The sequence below is a fragment of the Hyperolius riggenbachi genome, chromosome 4 (genome assembly GCF_040937935.1).
Source record: "Hyperolius riggenbachi isolate aHypRig1 chromosome 4, aHypRig1.pri, whole genome shotgun sequence".
NCBI classification, from domain to species: Eukaryota; Metazoa; Chordata; class Amphibia; order Anura; family Hyperoliidae; genus Hyperolius; species Hyperolius riggenbachi.
This window is the reverse complement of record NC_090649.1, coordinates 311,303,569-311,320,127: the sequence shown is the minus strand read 5'-3', so window position 1 is coordinate 311,320,127 and position 16,559 is coordinate 311,303,569. Positions and strand designations below refer to the sequence as shown.

At 40.7% G+C, this 16,559-nt stretch overlaps 1 protein-coding gene across 1 annotated transcript in view; it reads right to left on the bottom strand.

Annotated features, from left to right (window-relative positions):
* Positions 1–8,838: 8,838 nt before the first annotated feature.
* ARFGEF3 (ARFGEF family member 3) overlaps positions 8,839–16,559 on the bottom strand; it is a 128,652-nt gene continuing 120,931 nt past the window's right edge. Inside the window, exons 33-34 of the mRNA XM_068231665.1 lie at positions 11,125–12,331; positions 8,839–10,833 (exon numbers count right to left, since the gene is read on the bottom strand). Of these exons, the coding sequence (XP_068087766.1) occupies positions 10,642–10,833; positions 11,125–12,331 (1,399 nt within the window). The 3' untranslated portion in view covers positions 8,839–10,641. The remainder of the gene's footprint in view (positions 10,834–11,124; positions 12,332–16,559) is intronic.

Here is a 16,559-nt window from a genome sequence, read left to right as displayed (position 1 = left end):
GGTGAACCCGCTCATCCTAATTACTGTTACACCAAATACTATCTCACATTGGTAGTCTTGTATCTGGCTATACTAGCATTATTGGTGATTCTGCAGATCACCACATAATCAGGTATAGCGTCTGTATTATTGGTGATACTGCAGATCACCAATAATCAGAAAATCTGTTAGCTGACACCAATCGTTACATTCCTACAGTCTTCCCTGCCTTTGGACCATTGTTCATTGCTCTTCCTTATTTAATTTTCAGAGACACAAATCTTCCCGAGGAAGTGAACGATACTCAATAAAAGTTCACAAACGCATTGAGTTTTAAGTTGCGCCTCAGCTATTTATAATGTACCAATCTATTGTGTTGTGACACTATATAGCAGGCACTGGCCTCAAACTGTGGACACAAAAGGTTAAACTTGCTGAACCACATTATTGAATGCGTCCGTTCTCACAATTTCCTGCGTGATATGTATGACAGAATTATGGAGTGATCTATATCCTTTACACAATATTTATGCTGATGGCTAAGTGTGCTATTTTGTACAGTTTTATACTGTCCTGTCTATCATTGTTTAATGTAAATAAAGTTTAGTATTTTAATGTTTGGCCAAATGACCTGACTCATGACCTCCATTAATGTTTAATTAATCATTATTCCCATAAAAAAACCCACCTAGCCTTCTCTTACATTCCTATACAATGCGGGTCATGGGGAAAATTCAAAATTCATATAATACAATTATTTAGATGGATTTACCCACCTGGTTCCCCAGAGACTACATATTTCAAAATATTTAATCTTTATGACACTTAATTACAATTTGCATAATAATTTGAATTGAGGTATATGTATCAGTTCTTATACACAAATGCTCCCCAAACATCTTGCTGTGCTTGCTCAGCGATCTACTAGTAAGCTTTCCCACTTATAATCATCTCTTAGGGCTCATTCACACTACAGGCGTTTTTTGGAGTTTTTAAGCGCAGTCAATTTGTACAAATTGCTCTAAAAGCGCTTACACTATGCTTTCCAATGAGATAGTTCTCATTGGGGCGTTCCGTTTGCTTGCCGCTGACAAAAGCGTGTACCATTTTCAGGGCGATTTGCCCTGAATGGAAGGTATAGAGAAATTGCAAAGCGCTTGAAAAAGCACTTTGTATAGCGATTTCCCCAGCGCTTTAATGAATAAATACATGGATCTTGATTCACTAAGACAAATAGCATGCCTTATCAGAGATAACACGACTTATCAAAGTTAACATGCCTTATCAGAGTAGCATAGCGAGTGCTACGAACTTATGCCTGCTAATTGGCAATGACGAGATCTCCACTCGTCCTGCCCTGAGCCCCTGTGGGTTCATAGCGCTCGCTATGCTACTCTGATAAGGCATGTTAACTTTGATAAGGCGTGTTATCTCTGATAAGGCATGCTATTTGTCTTAGTGAATCAAGAGCCATGTATTTATTCATTCCTGGGGCAAAGTAATCACTTTCTGACTGATGTCCGGAAGTGATTTAAATAATTGCTCTGTTAAAGCGCTTACAAAAGTGCATATAACACGCAGCGCAGATCGATTTGAAAAAATGAATAAATAAAAAAAAAATCGCTCAGCCTGGGCGAGAGCGCGAGCGAAAAGCAATCTGAACGAGGCCTTATACAAAGCTAGAAGACTACCCCTAGGCAGATTCCAATCAGTGAAATTCTGTTTTTCATTCTACTATGAGTGGTCCAAAAATAGGGGTGATCACTGAAATGCAAATATTTCCGAGTTCATGCAGGATTAAGCAAATTTTTATGCAAATATATGTAGCTTGAAAATGGGACCAATGAAGTCCCACTCAGGTTTAAACTGATTGGTCTATTTTCAAGCTGTATATATTTAAAAACATTGCATAATCCTGCAGGAACTCTAAAATATTTAAATTTCATTTATCATCCCTATCCAAATGTCACAATAAAAGGGGAAAAAAACACCTTTTATTTTTAAGCACTACACAAAACACATTAATACAAGATCTTACTAAAACCACCCTAACCATTTTTTTGAAAAAAAAAAAGAAAACATTTTGCTTCTTACATAATTTTATTGTACAAGACAAATATTGTGATTAAAGTATCTGATGTTAAAATAATTTATTCATTTCATACATTTTGAACAAAATATACACAGCTACTTATGGCAAAGCATTTACACTAATAGAATATTGCAGTGACAAAATAAACTCACATTGACACTTGCCAGAAACATTTTCTAATATCACAAATCAAAGCAAAATCATTTTTTAAAGACAAATAGCAAAATCATTTTTAATGAGCAACATGCGCATTTTACATTTTTTGTGTATGGCAAAAAAAAAAGGTTCACAACATTTTGCAAACATGGCGCAACATCATTGTTGATATGAAAACTGTATAGAGCACTTGGCACTGGGAGTGTATAACTAAGTGTTGGAATTTAGCCTACAAAAGTAATAAGTGCATATAACAAACTTAATAAATGGGAAAATACCCAATTTACCTTTCAAGTATTGATTCTTGTACATAATGCAAGTGCAAGGTTTGTTTCTGGATTCAGACATCAACATAATATAGTTTCTTTCTTAAAACCTTTAAAAATACAAACTTACATTTTTTTTACATGAAGCAGACTTAACAAGGACAGAAAGTTTAGAAGTGTTATAGTTTGAATGGAGCACTACATTGTTACATAAATATAATCTTTCCTTCAAAATACAGTGATAGCAACACCTCACCGCTATACCAATATTTCCAGTAAAAAGACAATAAGCTTACAAACTTTGACATAAAAGAAAACGGAGACAAATAATATAAAAATGAAGAGTATCCCTATCCAAAATATATTTTCAGATTTAAGGAGCACGCTGAGGTGCTAAAAAGTATGTAAATAAGGTCCAGAATATCTGTGAAATAGAATAAACATCCTCCCTGAGGTAAATGAATTTATTAAGAGATGTTGTCACTGCATATGCATGTACATGACCGCAACAGCACAACTGCTTATATACTAAGATTTCTACAGCTTTCACTAGGATTTAATACACAGCCAAATAGTCGACAATTTGTTATACTTCTGGGCCAGGTTTGCAGGATCAGAGAGGTTTGAAAATTATATTTAGCTTGAATAAAACCTTTGTATTTCAGGTCCGGTGGAGATGACTTAAAGAGAAACTCAGACCAAGAATTGAACTTTATCCCAATCAGTAGCTGATACCCCCTTTTACATGAGAAATCTATTCCTTTTCACAAACAGACCATCGGGGGCGCTGTATGGCTGATATTGTGGGAAACCCCTCCCACAAAGAAATTATGAGTACGTACTCTTGGCAGTTTTCTGTCTGTGAACCTTGCTGCATTGTGGGAAATAGCTGTTTACAGCTGTTTCCAACTGCCCAAAAAAACATGCAGCAGCTACATCACCTGCCAACAGTAAAAATGTCACCATGTAATAAATGTCAGAATGTAAATCAGGGATTTAAAAGATTTTACAATGGGCAAACACTGACTAAATCATTTATACATAATTATTGTAAAAATGAAGCACTTTTTTATTACAATATTTTCACTGGAGTTCCTCTTTAAGATGAAATTTTAGTGTATCTAAGTCTTTATTCATAACATTATGCATCAGCCTATATTGTGCTCCAACCTAGAGCACTAATTTCTAACATACTTCCACTACCAGGACCAATAAAACAGGCTTTCTGATTGGCTGTCATAGTTGACTCTTAGTACTATTCCATTGCCATTCAGTTGTCAGCTAAAAAACTGCACATAATTTTTTTTTTCCTTCAAAACTTGTTACTGATTAATATAGTATGATATGTATAATATTTATTATTATTATTTATATAGCGCTGACATCTTCTACAGCACTTTACAGAATACATAGTAATGTCACTACCTGTCCCCAGAGGAGATCATGATTTAATTCCTACCACAATCATATATGTCCATCGTAGTCTAGGGTCAATTTCAGGGGCAAGCCAAGTAACTTATCTGCATGTTTTTGGGATGTGATAGGAAACCTGAGTGCCCCGAGGAAACCCATGCAGACATGGGAGAACATACAAAGCCCGTGCAGATAGTGCCCTGGTTGGGAGTTGAACCAGGAACACAGCACTACAAGGCGAGAGTGCTGTAATTTTTTTTATATCTTTATTCAGTTTGGTAGGTCATAACATTTCTACACAGATTTACCCACAAATGTACCATCGTATTGTTGGTGAATGGCATGTTTTAAGCATGGTTTACTTATAAAACTGCTGCGGATTAAGGGCAAACTTGTAACAGCAGCTGGCATGCTGTACATGCTTACTACCTACCGTGCTTGATAACTCCATAGTCTTATTTAATAAAACGAAGATCAAGGTTTGTAACCTAACCTTGGAGTATGGAAATCTGCTTCTAAGATTTCATGCTTCAGAAGTATTATTTTGCCTCTTCTCGATTATTATCGTTATGAACACATTTATATAAGTGTGCTAATACTTTTTCCACAGCACTTTACAGAGAACACTGAGCAAGTCACAGCACTCCTCTGCAGGGCTCACGATCTAACATCCCTTCTACTGTCTAGGCTAAATTGGAGGCAGAAATTTAACCTACTAGTGTGACTTTGGGATGTGGAAAGAAACGTGTGTGCGTACATAGACATAGGAAACCCACATAAACACAAAATAGTCTAACTCCATGCAGATTGTGTCCTGTTTTTCAGCAAATGTGGGTATCCAGATTTGCCATAAATCTTCCTGGTTGCTAGCTGGCTGTTGCTGACCTCTCAGAGAGCCAGTCTCCTAGAGAAAACACTAGGCAGGCCATTCTCCGCTGCACAGCGGCAAGCCATTATGTCACACAAAAAAACTTGCCCAAGTTGTATTTTTTTTAATGCAAATTTAAGATTTTTTTTTTTAAATATTTTTATTTTAACTTCCATTGAGTAAGTAGAAGATATACTGGAGTCTGCCATAACACTGGGATATGGAGACTCATGCTTGCAGGCCCTCTTGCTTTGGGCATGGCAACCTCGGCCTGTATGTCAGAACACCAAACAGGCAATAGAAAAGGATGAACTGTTTAAAAACTTTAATCAAAACTTTATAAATGTTAAGTAAAAAAAAGGTAATTTAAAAAAAAAGTTAATTAAAAAAAAGAAAAGAAAAAAAAAGCTCAGCTCAATCGACTAGTTCACATTTGTGGAGCACAATACTAGTTTTCAGTTATCTCCTATTGGCCCTCACTCAGTAAAGATCACTACTAAGCAGCTTATACATGGAGTGAATAATGTTTAACGTGTGTGTCAAATGGGCATCTGAAGACAACACTCAAAACATCACATAGCAGCATAACAGAATTGCCTTTCAATGTAACGGATGCATCCAGTGGGTAGTGTCAATGCTTACAAAAACTATTCTAGTAATATCTCCCCTAAAAATAAATTGTAATTTGTAAGGCAAGTAGTCAAATGTTGCACTTAAAGTGTACCTGAGATGGGGCCATATAAAAAAAAATGTATATTTTTTTTATTTCGCTTCATCTCAGGTTCACTTTAAAAAGGATCTGTAACATTAAAAAATTCCCCTGGGGGGTACTCAGCTCAGGAGGGGGAAGTCTCTGGATCCTATTGAGGCTTCCCCTGTCCTCCTGTGTCCCACAGTGGTCTCACTGTGCCCCTCCGAACAGCAGGCATGTAAATATTTATCCAGCGCAGGATCCTCAGTAGCGGCTTCAGTGATGGGCTCACGAGTACTTACGAGTGTCTAAGCACTCAAATTCTTGATTTAAATGAGGCTTAACTGCCTTAGGCGTGTGGTGGGGAAATAAGGGGTTATTTACCCATAAGTCCATGGTAGATCGTGCGCTTCAAATAGCTTGCATGTATCCTATTGGACGCGTAGCAAGTCTCACTACGCGCACTTCCTCCTTCAAGCTGGAAGGAGGAAGAGTGCTGTGGTGAGGCTTGCAACGCGTCCAATAGGACGCCTGCAAGCGGTTTGGAGCACATGATATACCACGGACTTATGGGTAAATAACCCCTTATTACCCCGCAGCACACCTGAGGCAATTAAGCCTCATTAAAATCATGAATTTGAGTGCTTAGACATTCTTAATTACTCGTGAGCCCAGCCTGAGCTCTCAGCTCGGAAAAAGCCGATCCCATTCAGGTCCGCTCTACTGCGCAGGCGTAAGTCTCCTGCGCCTGCGCAGTAGAACAGTCCCGACTGAGATCGGCTATTTCAGCCTATTACTGAGCCAAGAGCTGAAACCGCGCCCCCGCTGGAACAGCAAAAGGTAAATATTGCACAGCCTGACAAATTGTCGGCTGCGCATTCAATGGGATGCAGCAGGACCACCGTGGGACGGAGGAGGACGGGGGAAGCCTCGATAGGATCCAGAGGCTTCCCCCTACTCAGGTGAGAGTACCCCCAGGGGAAATTTTTTTTATTACAGAGTCTCTTTAAGAGCTAGATTAATAAATAAAAGCTCAAATAGTTAAAGACATCCATTATATTTTATTTGTATATTACACATTATTTTGAGTCAGTGTACAGTCTCTTTTAGAATAGTTTTGCTTTCCAGAGGTTTTAAGCCAAAATTCCTTTATTACTACTCTATTGACAAAGCTGCAGAGGTAACCTACATCAGGTCGTGTCATTTTGACATGATGCTTTTAGTGAACTTTCAAAGCAAATTACAAAAAAGGGTAATATCTATTTAAACACTAACCTTGGGGAAGTTTTTTATACACTGGGACATGTGGGACTATAATATTATATTATGTTTTTGTCAGGAGACGAATTCCATGGGTTATTTTCTCTGAGATGATTAGCTCTATGGCTGCTGCCTTACTGCTCCCATCTTCCACCTTAAAGGGAATCTGAAGTGAAAATAAACTTATGATATCATGAATTGCATGTGTAGTACAACTAATAAATAGAACATTAGTAGCAAAGAACAGAGTCTCAAATTGTTTCCAGTACAGGAAGTGTTAAAGGAACACTATCAATACCAATATCAAGTGTTCTAAAATGACAATGTACAAATAATGTCCAAGTAGCTGTGTAAACATTTTTCTACTTTTCATGTTAAATATCAGAGGCAAAAGTTTTAACTCATTGTGTGTAGGATTTAGCTCTATTGGGACAAATCATTTGCAGTGGGGGTGTCTGCTTCAATGCACAGCCAGTGTTGTTTTTTGCTTATCAGACTACAGAGTATTTCTCCCTGAAAGCAAAAAAAAAGTATGAAAAGCTGTGGAGTCACAGGCTATTACAAATGTTTTAAATAAGTTACATTTCCTCTGCTCTCCTGCAGACAGCTCAGAAACAGGCAGCTTCTGAGGGCTCTCTCACACACACAGAGCTAACAGTGAGGGAATTACACTGTGAGGAAATTCCCCCCTCCCCTCATTGTCCACTCTCCCTTCAGAATTCAGCAGACTGCCCTCAGTTCAAAGTGAAAGGAATTTGTTACAGTAAACAAAAGAGATCAGCAAATGAAAAGTATACACCATTATTTACGGGCAGCACGATGGCGTAGTGGTTAGCTCTCTCGCCTTGCAGCGCTGGGTCCCTGGTTCGAATCTTAGCCAGGGCACTATCTGCAAAGAGTTTGTATGTTCTCTCCGTGTCTGTGTGGGTTTCCTCCGGGCACTTCGGTTTCCACCCACATTCCAAAAACATACAGATAAGTTAATTGGCTCCCCCTAAAAATTGGCCCTAGACTACAGTACTTACAATACATAATATAGACATATGGCAATGGTAGGGATTAGATTGTGAGCTCCTTTGAGGGACAGTTAGTGACAAGACAATATATATATATATATATATACACACTGTACAGCGCTGCGTAATATGTCAGCGCTATATAAATACTAAATAATAATAATAATAATAATAATTTACCAGCACTTCAGCAACTCTCTCAAACTCAGGTTAAAAAAAAACACATGTTAATCGATAGCGTCCCTTTAAGAAACTTCAGCTGTTATCTACAGAAAAGAACTTATCTGAGCTCTCTGACCTAACTTGGGTCAAAGACAGTCCTATTTTCTGAAGCACTTATACATCAAAGAAACCATGAGACACAGCATCAGATAAGGTTTTGCTGCAGGGGAGTCCAAAGAGTCATTAGCTTTGCTCGGTTTCATAATTTAAAATACAGTGTATGGTTTATAATTGCAAATATGACAGAATGATGCAATGTTATAAAAAAAAAAGCTATATAATTGAAAAGAAAAATATATGAGGCTTTTTTTCTTTGCTACTAATGTTCTATTAATTCTCTGTACTGCACATTTTTTTCTGATTCAGTGTCACTTTTAGCAAGGAATACACATGCACATCTGATCTGTATGTGCACAACATAGATAGGTTGCTGACTGCGGTGTCTTGAGGTCAAACTGTGCCTGCACATCAAACTACTCTTTGAAATCAGTATGCAGCCTAAGGCCTGGAACCCACTGAAAACCGCAAACGCAAAACGCAACCGCTAGCGTTTTGTCTGAGCGGTTTGCAAGCGGATTCATGCGCGTTTTGGGTTGTGTTTTGCAACATTGTATTTTTTTCCCCAGCGGGTGCCTAGCGTTTTGCATTTTGCGTTTTTATCCTCATTGGTCCTGTGAATTATTTTTCATTTTGTTACAGTGTGCTGAACCGCAAAACGCTAGCAGAACCGCTCAGTTTAGGTTTTGCTGAGCGTTTCTGCTAGCGTTTCAATACTTTACATTGAAGCGCTAACGCTCCCAAAATGCTGCATGTCCTGCGTTTGCGTTTCTGGGAAACGCAAACGCTCCTGTGGAAGTTGCCCCATCCATTAACATCAGCTGAGCGTTTTGGCAAAACGCTAGCGTATCGCAGCGCTGCCAAAATGCTCAAAAAAACGCTCTTGTGGGTTCCAGCCCTTACAGTTGTAAGGTTGCCAATTGCAGTGCCTTGAGTAGGGATGACCAATGATATGCAAATACTTCTGAGTTTATGCAAATATATGCAGCTTGAAATGGGGCAATCAAGTCCCACCCAGGTTTAAAATTGATTGGTCCAATTTTAGGCTGCATATATTTGCATATAAAACTGCATTAACTCGAAGTATTTGCATATCATTGATCATCCCTAGTCTTGAGATATTCAAACTGTGCCTGTACATCAAACTACCCTCTGAAATTTGTATTATCATTATAACAGTTCCCAGGGAGTATACTGTAACATCAACGCATATCTACAGTCCTATATGTCTTTCCAGACTGTGCCCTCACTTCCACTGGCTGGGAAAGTAGACAGGGTAAGCTCAACCATAGCAAAAAAAAACAAAACCAAAGAACATTTTAAGGTTATTTCTAGTAATTGTAGGCAAAATATATCAGATATGCTTATAAGACAGAGGGATATGTATATACATTCTTTATATTAATGTTGCATTGCTATCACCAGCAATTATAATGCAAAAGGGCAGAGAGAAAAAGAACTGTAAACATTCTTGACTAACATTACTTAGAAAAATGTAATAAACCTTTAGTATACATAATCCATAGCTGTGAGAAACCCCATTTTTAAACCAGAACAGTAGAAACCTTCTGGTTATCCCCACAAATTGCTTGCTATAATGTGATCTGATCTTCATCAAAGCCATGACAACAGGTGCAGCCTTAATTATCTACGCACAACACAATTACATGTTTACTGAATGCATGATTTTAACAAAATATGTAAATCTATATGTTCAAGTAATCTTTGGCAACTAGGTAAATTAGTAGTATGGATCTCAATGTTCCTCTGGTAGTCACAAAAAGATGGGCAGCGAAAGTCCACAACCAAAAATAGTTTAAATGTGGGAGGATTTCAATACTGTTGCTACTCTCCCTAGGACTGGATGTCCTATAACATTTATTTAGTACCTAGACAAGTTGTACAGTCCTTACTACTGTGGTGACAAGGCTACAGAATCCTATGTTCATGAACATACAGAAAATAACACACAAAAATAAGAAGTTCATGAGATGTTGCTAACAGTATTTATGTTCTCCAGAAGTGACTGAACAACTGCAAACTGTTGAACATCAGGTGACTATTCCTCAACAGTACTGGGACAATGTACTTTGGACAGATTTGATAAAGTGTTTAAGTAAATACTCTGAAGAAATAAAACACTGAACATAAACAACAAACAAAGCCTACCATGTAACAAAAATGGTCATCAGGACAGGATGTCCCTCCAGCAAACAGGCAGTGTTACTTTGTTGCAGAGAAGGTAACAGTGTGAAAGGGTGAAAACTACTGCACTGCATATTAGCAAAGAAGACCTAGGGCTAATTATCCCTAACAGGGGCACAGGCATACTAATAAAGGTTATTTATATCTCTCCATTTTAAGCTAAATTTGAAAAGAAGACTTGGCACGAGTTGGGTGTTTAACAGTTTAGTAAAATATGGCAATGCAAAATGCAATGCAATTACCTATTGTTTGTTAAACAGAAAATCTTTATTATTATGACTTTGATGAAACTCCTATCCCATTCCAGAGGGTTCGCACGCTTTTAATCACAGCTGTATTTGGAAATATTAGTTTTATATGTAAAAAGTGACTGAGCCGCCATTTTTTCTCATACACATTCCAATGTACAACCAATTTCATAAAATAATATCATATATTCTGCCAACTCTTCCCAGCCATTCTCTAACTGCCTGCCGGACACGTATGTCATTCACATGACAAGTCAGCTGACTTATGCAAGGGAACACCACTGGCTGCAGAGCTGCAAACATCTGGTCAGGAAGGACCTGAATTTGATTGAGAATGGTCAACACCATGTTTGTCCATGCCTACAACAGAAAACACAAATAAGTAATTAATAAAGACTTATGAAAAGAAGATGTAAAGCAATCTTGGTCAACAAAATAGCAAGTATAAGCAAAGGATACATCAAAAATACAATTAATAAAGCTGAGTGTATTTTCAAAGCAAATAGTAACAATACTGATCTACAGTACCATCAATGGCCTGTAGTAATATATGCATTGTTGATAAATGCATATAACCTTTAACAGTTGCAGAAATGCATGACAAGTGCTGTTTTGTCATCATAAATAAAGTTTAGTAGCTAATCCAGTTACCTGTATCTGAGCCTCTGCATCTCTGGTTGATATATTGAAGGTACTAACTGTTGATCCAGAGCGAGATCTCTTTTCCTGCCTCAGTATCTCTGGACCGGCACTGAAAGAATGTCTCATCTGGGTTTGGTCCATAAGATGTTGTGGTCTTTGAATAGGTGAATCCTGGCCCCTTGAACACAGAATGTCTCCTTTTTTATCTACCTTAGTATCTTTTACGTATGTAGTCATGTTATGTTGCTGCTTTCGTTTTTTATACTCGGTCATTAGTTTTGCTATAGTTTTATCTGTAGCTATTGTATAGATTTTGTTACCAGCATTCTCCCACCATTCTTTTTTCCTGGTCTGGTCCCTTTTCTCAGTTTTAGGACTTTGTGGAATTGCAGCACCAAAACTTCTAGGTGGGATGGGGTCTATAATGTGGTCCTTGCCCAGGTTTCTTTCATCTTCTGAAGGAGTATCTTTACCTGATAAGCCTCCTGTTGATGGGGTAGAGGTTTCTGAATGAAATGAAGGCAGTATGAAAAACGGGTCTCCCCTGATTCCTGGGTGATCATCATTATTTTCTAGGTCCAGGTGCATCTGTATATAGTTGTTACACATTTCTGTGCATAATTTGTGCAGTCTTTTAACTAACCAAGCCCAATCAGCATTACTTACTGGCTGAACACTTAAAGACGGAACTCGGGCTCTCCACTGTCTCTTCTCTTTTCCTCTTGGAGGACTGACCTGGGCAGTTTCCTCAAAGATGTCTTCATCTTCAGAAGAACACTGCTGTGATGAGTCTGAGCTGTGCTCATCTTCTTCGTAAAGGATCTTCTTGACCACCTCTGCTGTGATATTATCTTGATTAGTTAACAAGGCACAAATTAAAGCCTGGAAATAGATGTTAAAGCTCATTGCTGCTTGGCGGTAAAGATTTGCTGCTCCGCCTATCCCAGAAACTTTCATGAGTAAACATTTCAATCCTGGACGGGCATCAAACTCTCTGGCAGTTCTGTAGGAATCCAACAACAGGTCAAAAATTACAGCCAAGTTTTGCATCGAAATGTATCTAAGGAATCCAACAGTCTTAGGCTCCTGGATTGCAGCAGTTTTATCGTCAAACATGCTTGGACACTTTACAAACTCCTCCAGCAGAATGTCATACAGGTTTTGCAGCAACACTTGATGAGACAGTAAACTGACTACAATTGTCCTAAATGGAATGCTTTGAGAGACAAGGAAAAAAAAAAAAGTTACAATACATTTTCTTTTCTGTTGTTAATATTAATACTACAATCAACAGGTCAAAGTTTGTAAAGCTTATATACACAAAAAAAAATAAAAAAAATTCATAATTCACACATTATGGGCTTTATTTACAAAAGGGTGCTAACTTACTTAGCACGCCTAAAAGCCCCTAAGCACGCCTAAAGCCTTTTAGGATGCGCAAAGTTGTGCGCGCTAAGTTGGCTCTGCGCGGTGTGTGCAAAACATTGCATCGGGTGCGACTAAAACGTCCCACCAGGTGCCCCCTAAAGCGTCGCACTGGGTGCGACCAAAACGACAAAACTTCGCATGGTGCAAAGTTTTGGGCGCACCCGGTGCGATGGTTTAGTCACACCCGGTGCGGCGTTTTGCGCGCACCACACAGCGCTAAACTTTGCGCGCGGTCAATAAAAGCTTTGGGCGTGCTAACGGCTTAGCACCCTAGTTAGCACGCCCAAAGCTTTTAGGCGTGCTGAGTTAGCACCCTTTTGTGAATCAAGCCCTATGCCATTCAAACAAATCTGTTGTTTAAATGTTATTTTTGACATTCTAATGACTGACGTTTCTATGGAATAAAAAACACTAATTCAAAACCCCACTGCTATAACGTCCCATCAATAATTATAAATTGTGCTTTAAATAATAACTTATATAGGTTAAAAGACATTTCAAAGAGCATCATATACAGTACACATGTGTGCAATGTATATTAAAGTAGATGTGTTTATATATATATATATATATATATATATATATATATATATATATATATATATATATATATATATATATATATATATATATATATATATATAGTATGTTTTTGGTAAATATCTCTTTGCTTTAAAGGATACCTGTAACCACCAGGGAGGGAAAAAGTTACATACTCAAATAAGAAGAAAGGAAGGCTCTGCATCCCTTGGAGGCTTCCTGGTCCTCTCTGCATCCCCTCGTTCCACCGTTGGGCCTCCCGTTTCAGCGTCCAACTTTAATGTCAAGGAGGCCGTCGGGTCTCCTCGGAAGGCTGCAGAAGTACTCGCATCTACGTAATGCTCACGCACGTGCGGAGTACAGTACACTCGACTTCAGAAGTACTCAGTGACCCAAAAACGCAGCCAGTGGAAATTAGAATCGAGGCCTGGTGGTGAAACAAGGGGGCACAGAGAGAATCAGGAAGGCTCTAAGGTATCCAGAGCCTTCCTGTTCTTAGAGCCTCCCCCTTCTTAGCTGAGTATGTAACGCGATCAGTTCTGCTCAAAATTAGATATGTCAAGGACATGCCAATAATTTGCACTTACATGCAAATTGAATGCGGATTTAAACTGGGCCAATCAGATTCACTTCAGGCTGATTTCACTAGTCTATTTCCAAGCTGCACATTGTCTGCATTAAATTTGTAGGCAGACTATAATTATTAACATCTCCTAGACCATCTCCACTCAACACTTTGACTTGACTCATGCCTGTCAATCACTGAAAAAGCAAATTATCATAAATTTATCTCAGCTATCACCGCTTACTATAGTGCCAACCATTACAACAAACGAGAGCAAGAAAGTGCTGCAAAATATTCTGACAAACTGGCAGATTTGCAGGCAACAGACAGGTGATGGATGTATTCCTTTTTCTAACAACCACCACAGCTGTTGCACTCAGGGCCGTTTCTACTGCCGTGCAGCCCGTGCCCCCGCACTGATCGCTGCTGAGAGGGGGGCGGTGTGATGGAGGGGGGAGCCGCAGCCGCGGGGAGGGCAGCCCGACCTCTCCCTCCCACTCCCCGGGCCGCCCTCCATGCGATCCCCCCTCGGACTCACTGCAGAGTAATGCGCAGGGAAGCGCTATAGAAAACTACTCACCTCCCTGGTTCCGATCGCTGCTCTCTTGTCGCCAGTCTCCTCTCTCTCCATACACGCTGATACACACACACGCTGCTTCCTGTTTAGCTGGAAGCAGCGTGTGTGTGTATCAGCGTGTATGGAGAGAGAGGAGACTGGCGGCGAGAGAGCAGCGATCGGAACCAGGGAGGTGAGTAGTTTTCTATAGCGCTTCCCTGCGCATTACTCTGCAGTGAGTCCGAGGGGGTGTCGCATGGAGGGCGGCCCCGGGGAGAGGGAGGGAGAGGTCGGGCTGCCCTCCCCTCGGCTGCGGCTCCCCTCTCCATCATGGGGGGCACCTACCTAACCTATACTGGGGCAGCTACCTATCTAACCTATACTGGGGGGCACCTACCTATCTAACCTATACTGGGGGGCAGCTACCTAACCTATACTGGGGCAGCTACCTATCTAACGTATCCTGGGGGGCACCTACCTATCTAACCTATCCTGGGGGGCACCTACCTATCTAACCTATACTGGGGCAGCTACCTATCTAACCTATCCTGGGGGGCACCTACCTATCTAACCTATCCTGGGGGGCACCTACCTATCTAATCCTATACTGGGGGGCAGCTACCTATCTAACCTATACTGGGGGCAGCTACCTATCTAACCTATACTGGGGGGCAGCTACCTATCTAACCTATACTGGGGGGCACCTACCTAACCTATATTGGGACAGCTACCTATCTAACCTATCCTGGGGGGCACCTACCTAACCTATACTGGGGCAGCTACCTATCTAACCTAACCTGGGTGGCACCTACCTATCTAACGTATCCTGGGGGGCACCTACCTATCTAACCTATACTGGGGGGCAGCTACCTATCTAACCTATCCTGGGGGGCACCTACCTAATCTAACCTATACTGGGGGGGCACCTACCTAATCTAACCTATACTGGGGGGCACCTACCTAATCTAACCTATCCTGGGGGGCACCTACCTATCTAACCTATCCTGGGGGGCACCTACCTATCTAACCTATACTGGGGCAGCTACCTATCTAACCTATCCTGGGGGGCACCTACCTATCTAACCTATACTGGGGCAGCTACCTATCTAACCTATCCTGGGGGGCACCTACCTATCTAACCTATTCTGGGGGGCAGCTACCTATCTAACCTATACTGGGGGGCAGCTACCTATCTAACCTATACTGGGGGCACCTACCTAACCTATATTGGGGCAGCTACCTATCTAACCTATCCTAGGGGGCACCTACCTAACCTATACTGGGGCAGCTACCTATCTAACCTAACCTGGGTGGCACCTACCTATCTAACGTATCCTGGGGGCACCTACCTATCTAACCCATACTGGGGGGCACCTACCTATCTAACCTATCCTGGGGGGCACCTACCTATCTAACCTATACTGGGGGGCAGCTACCTATCTAACCTATACTGGGGGGAAGCTACCTATCTAACCTATACTGGGGGGCACCTACCTAACCTATATTGGGGCAGCTACCTATCTAACCTATCCTGGGGGGCACCTACCTATCTAACCTATCCTGGGGGGCACCTACCTATCTAACCTATACTGGGGGGCAGCTACCTATCTAACCTGGGGGCAGCTACCAAATCTAACCTATACTGAGGGGCAGCTACCTAATCTAACCTATACAGGGGGGCACCTACCTATCTAACCTATACTGGGGGGCAGCTACCTATCTAACCTATAGTGGGAGCATTAACTTATCTAACCTGTATTGGGGGCACCTACCTACCTAGCTAGCCTATACAGGTAACAACTATACTGGCTACCTATATTGGAGGCACCTACCTAACTAACCTATACTGGGGGCATCTACCTATCTAACCTATGCTGGGGGCAACTATTCTGGCTACCTATATTAGAGGCACCCACCTAGCTAACCTGTACTGGGGGCACCTACTACCTATCTAATTTATACCGGGGACGCCTGCCTATCTAACCTCTACTGGGGGCAACTATACTGGCTACCTATACTGGAGGCACCTACCTGGCTAACCTATACCGGAGGCAACTATACTGGCTCACCTATGCCTGGCTACCTATACTGGGGGGACCTATACTGAGTGCAACTAGACCTGGCTAACCTATACTGCGGGCACCCATACCTTGCTGCGGGGGGGGCGCAATTTTTACACCCTCGCCCTGGGTGCATTTTAGCCTAGAAACTGCACTGACCCTAGTACACGGTCTGTTCACATAAGGGCGAAGGGTAAAATCTCATCTGATGCATCTGATGTAAACCAAATACACTGGATAACAACGGGAAAGAAACCAGCCATTACCTCATGACAGTGCAACTTGGACTCTGAAT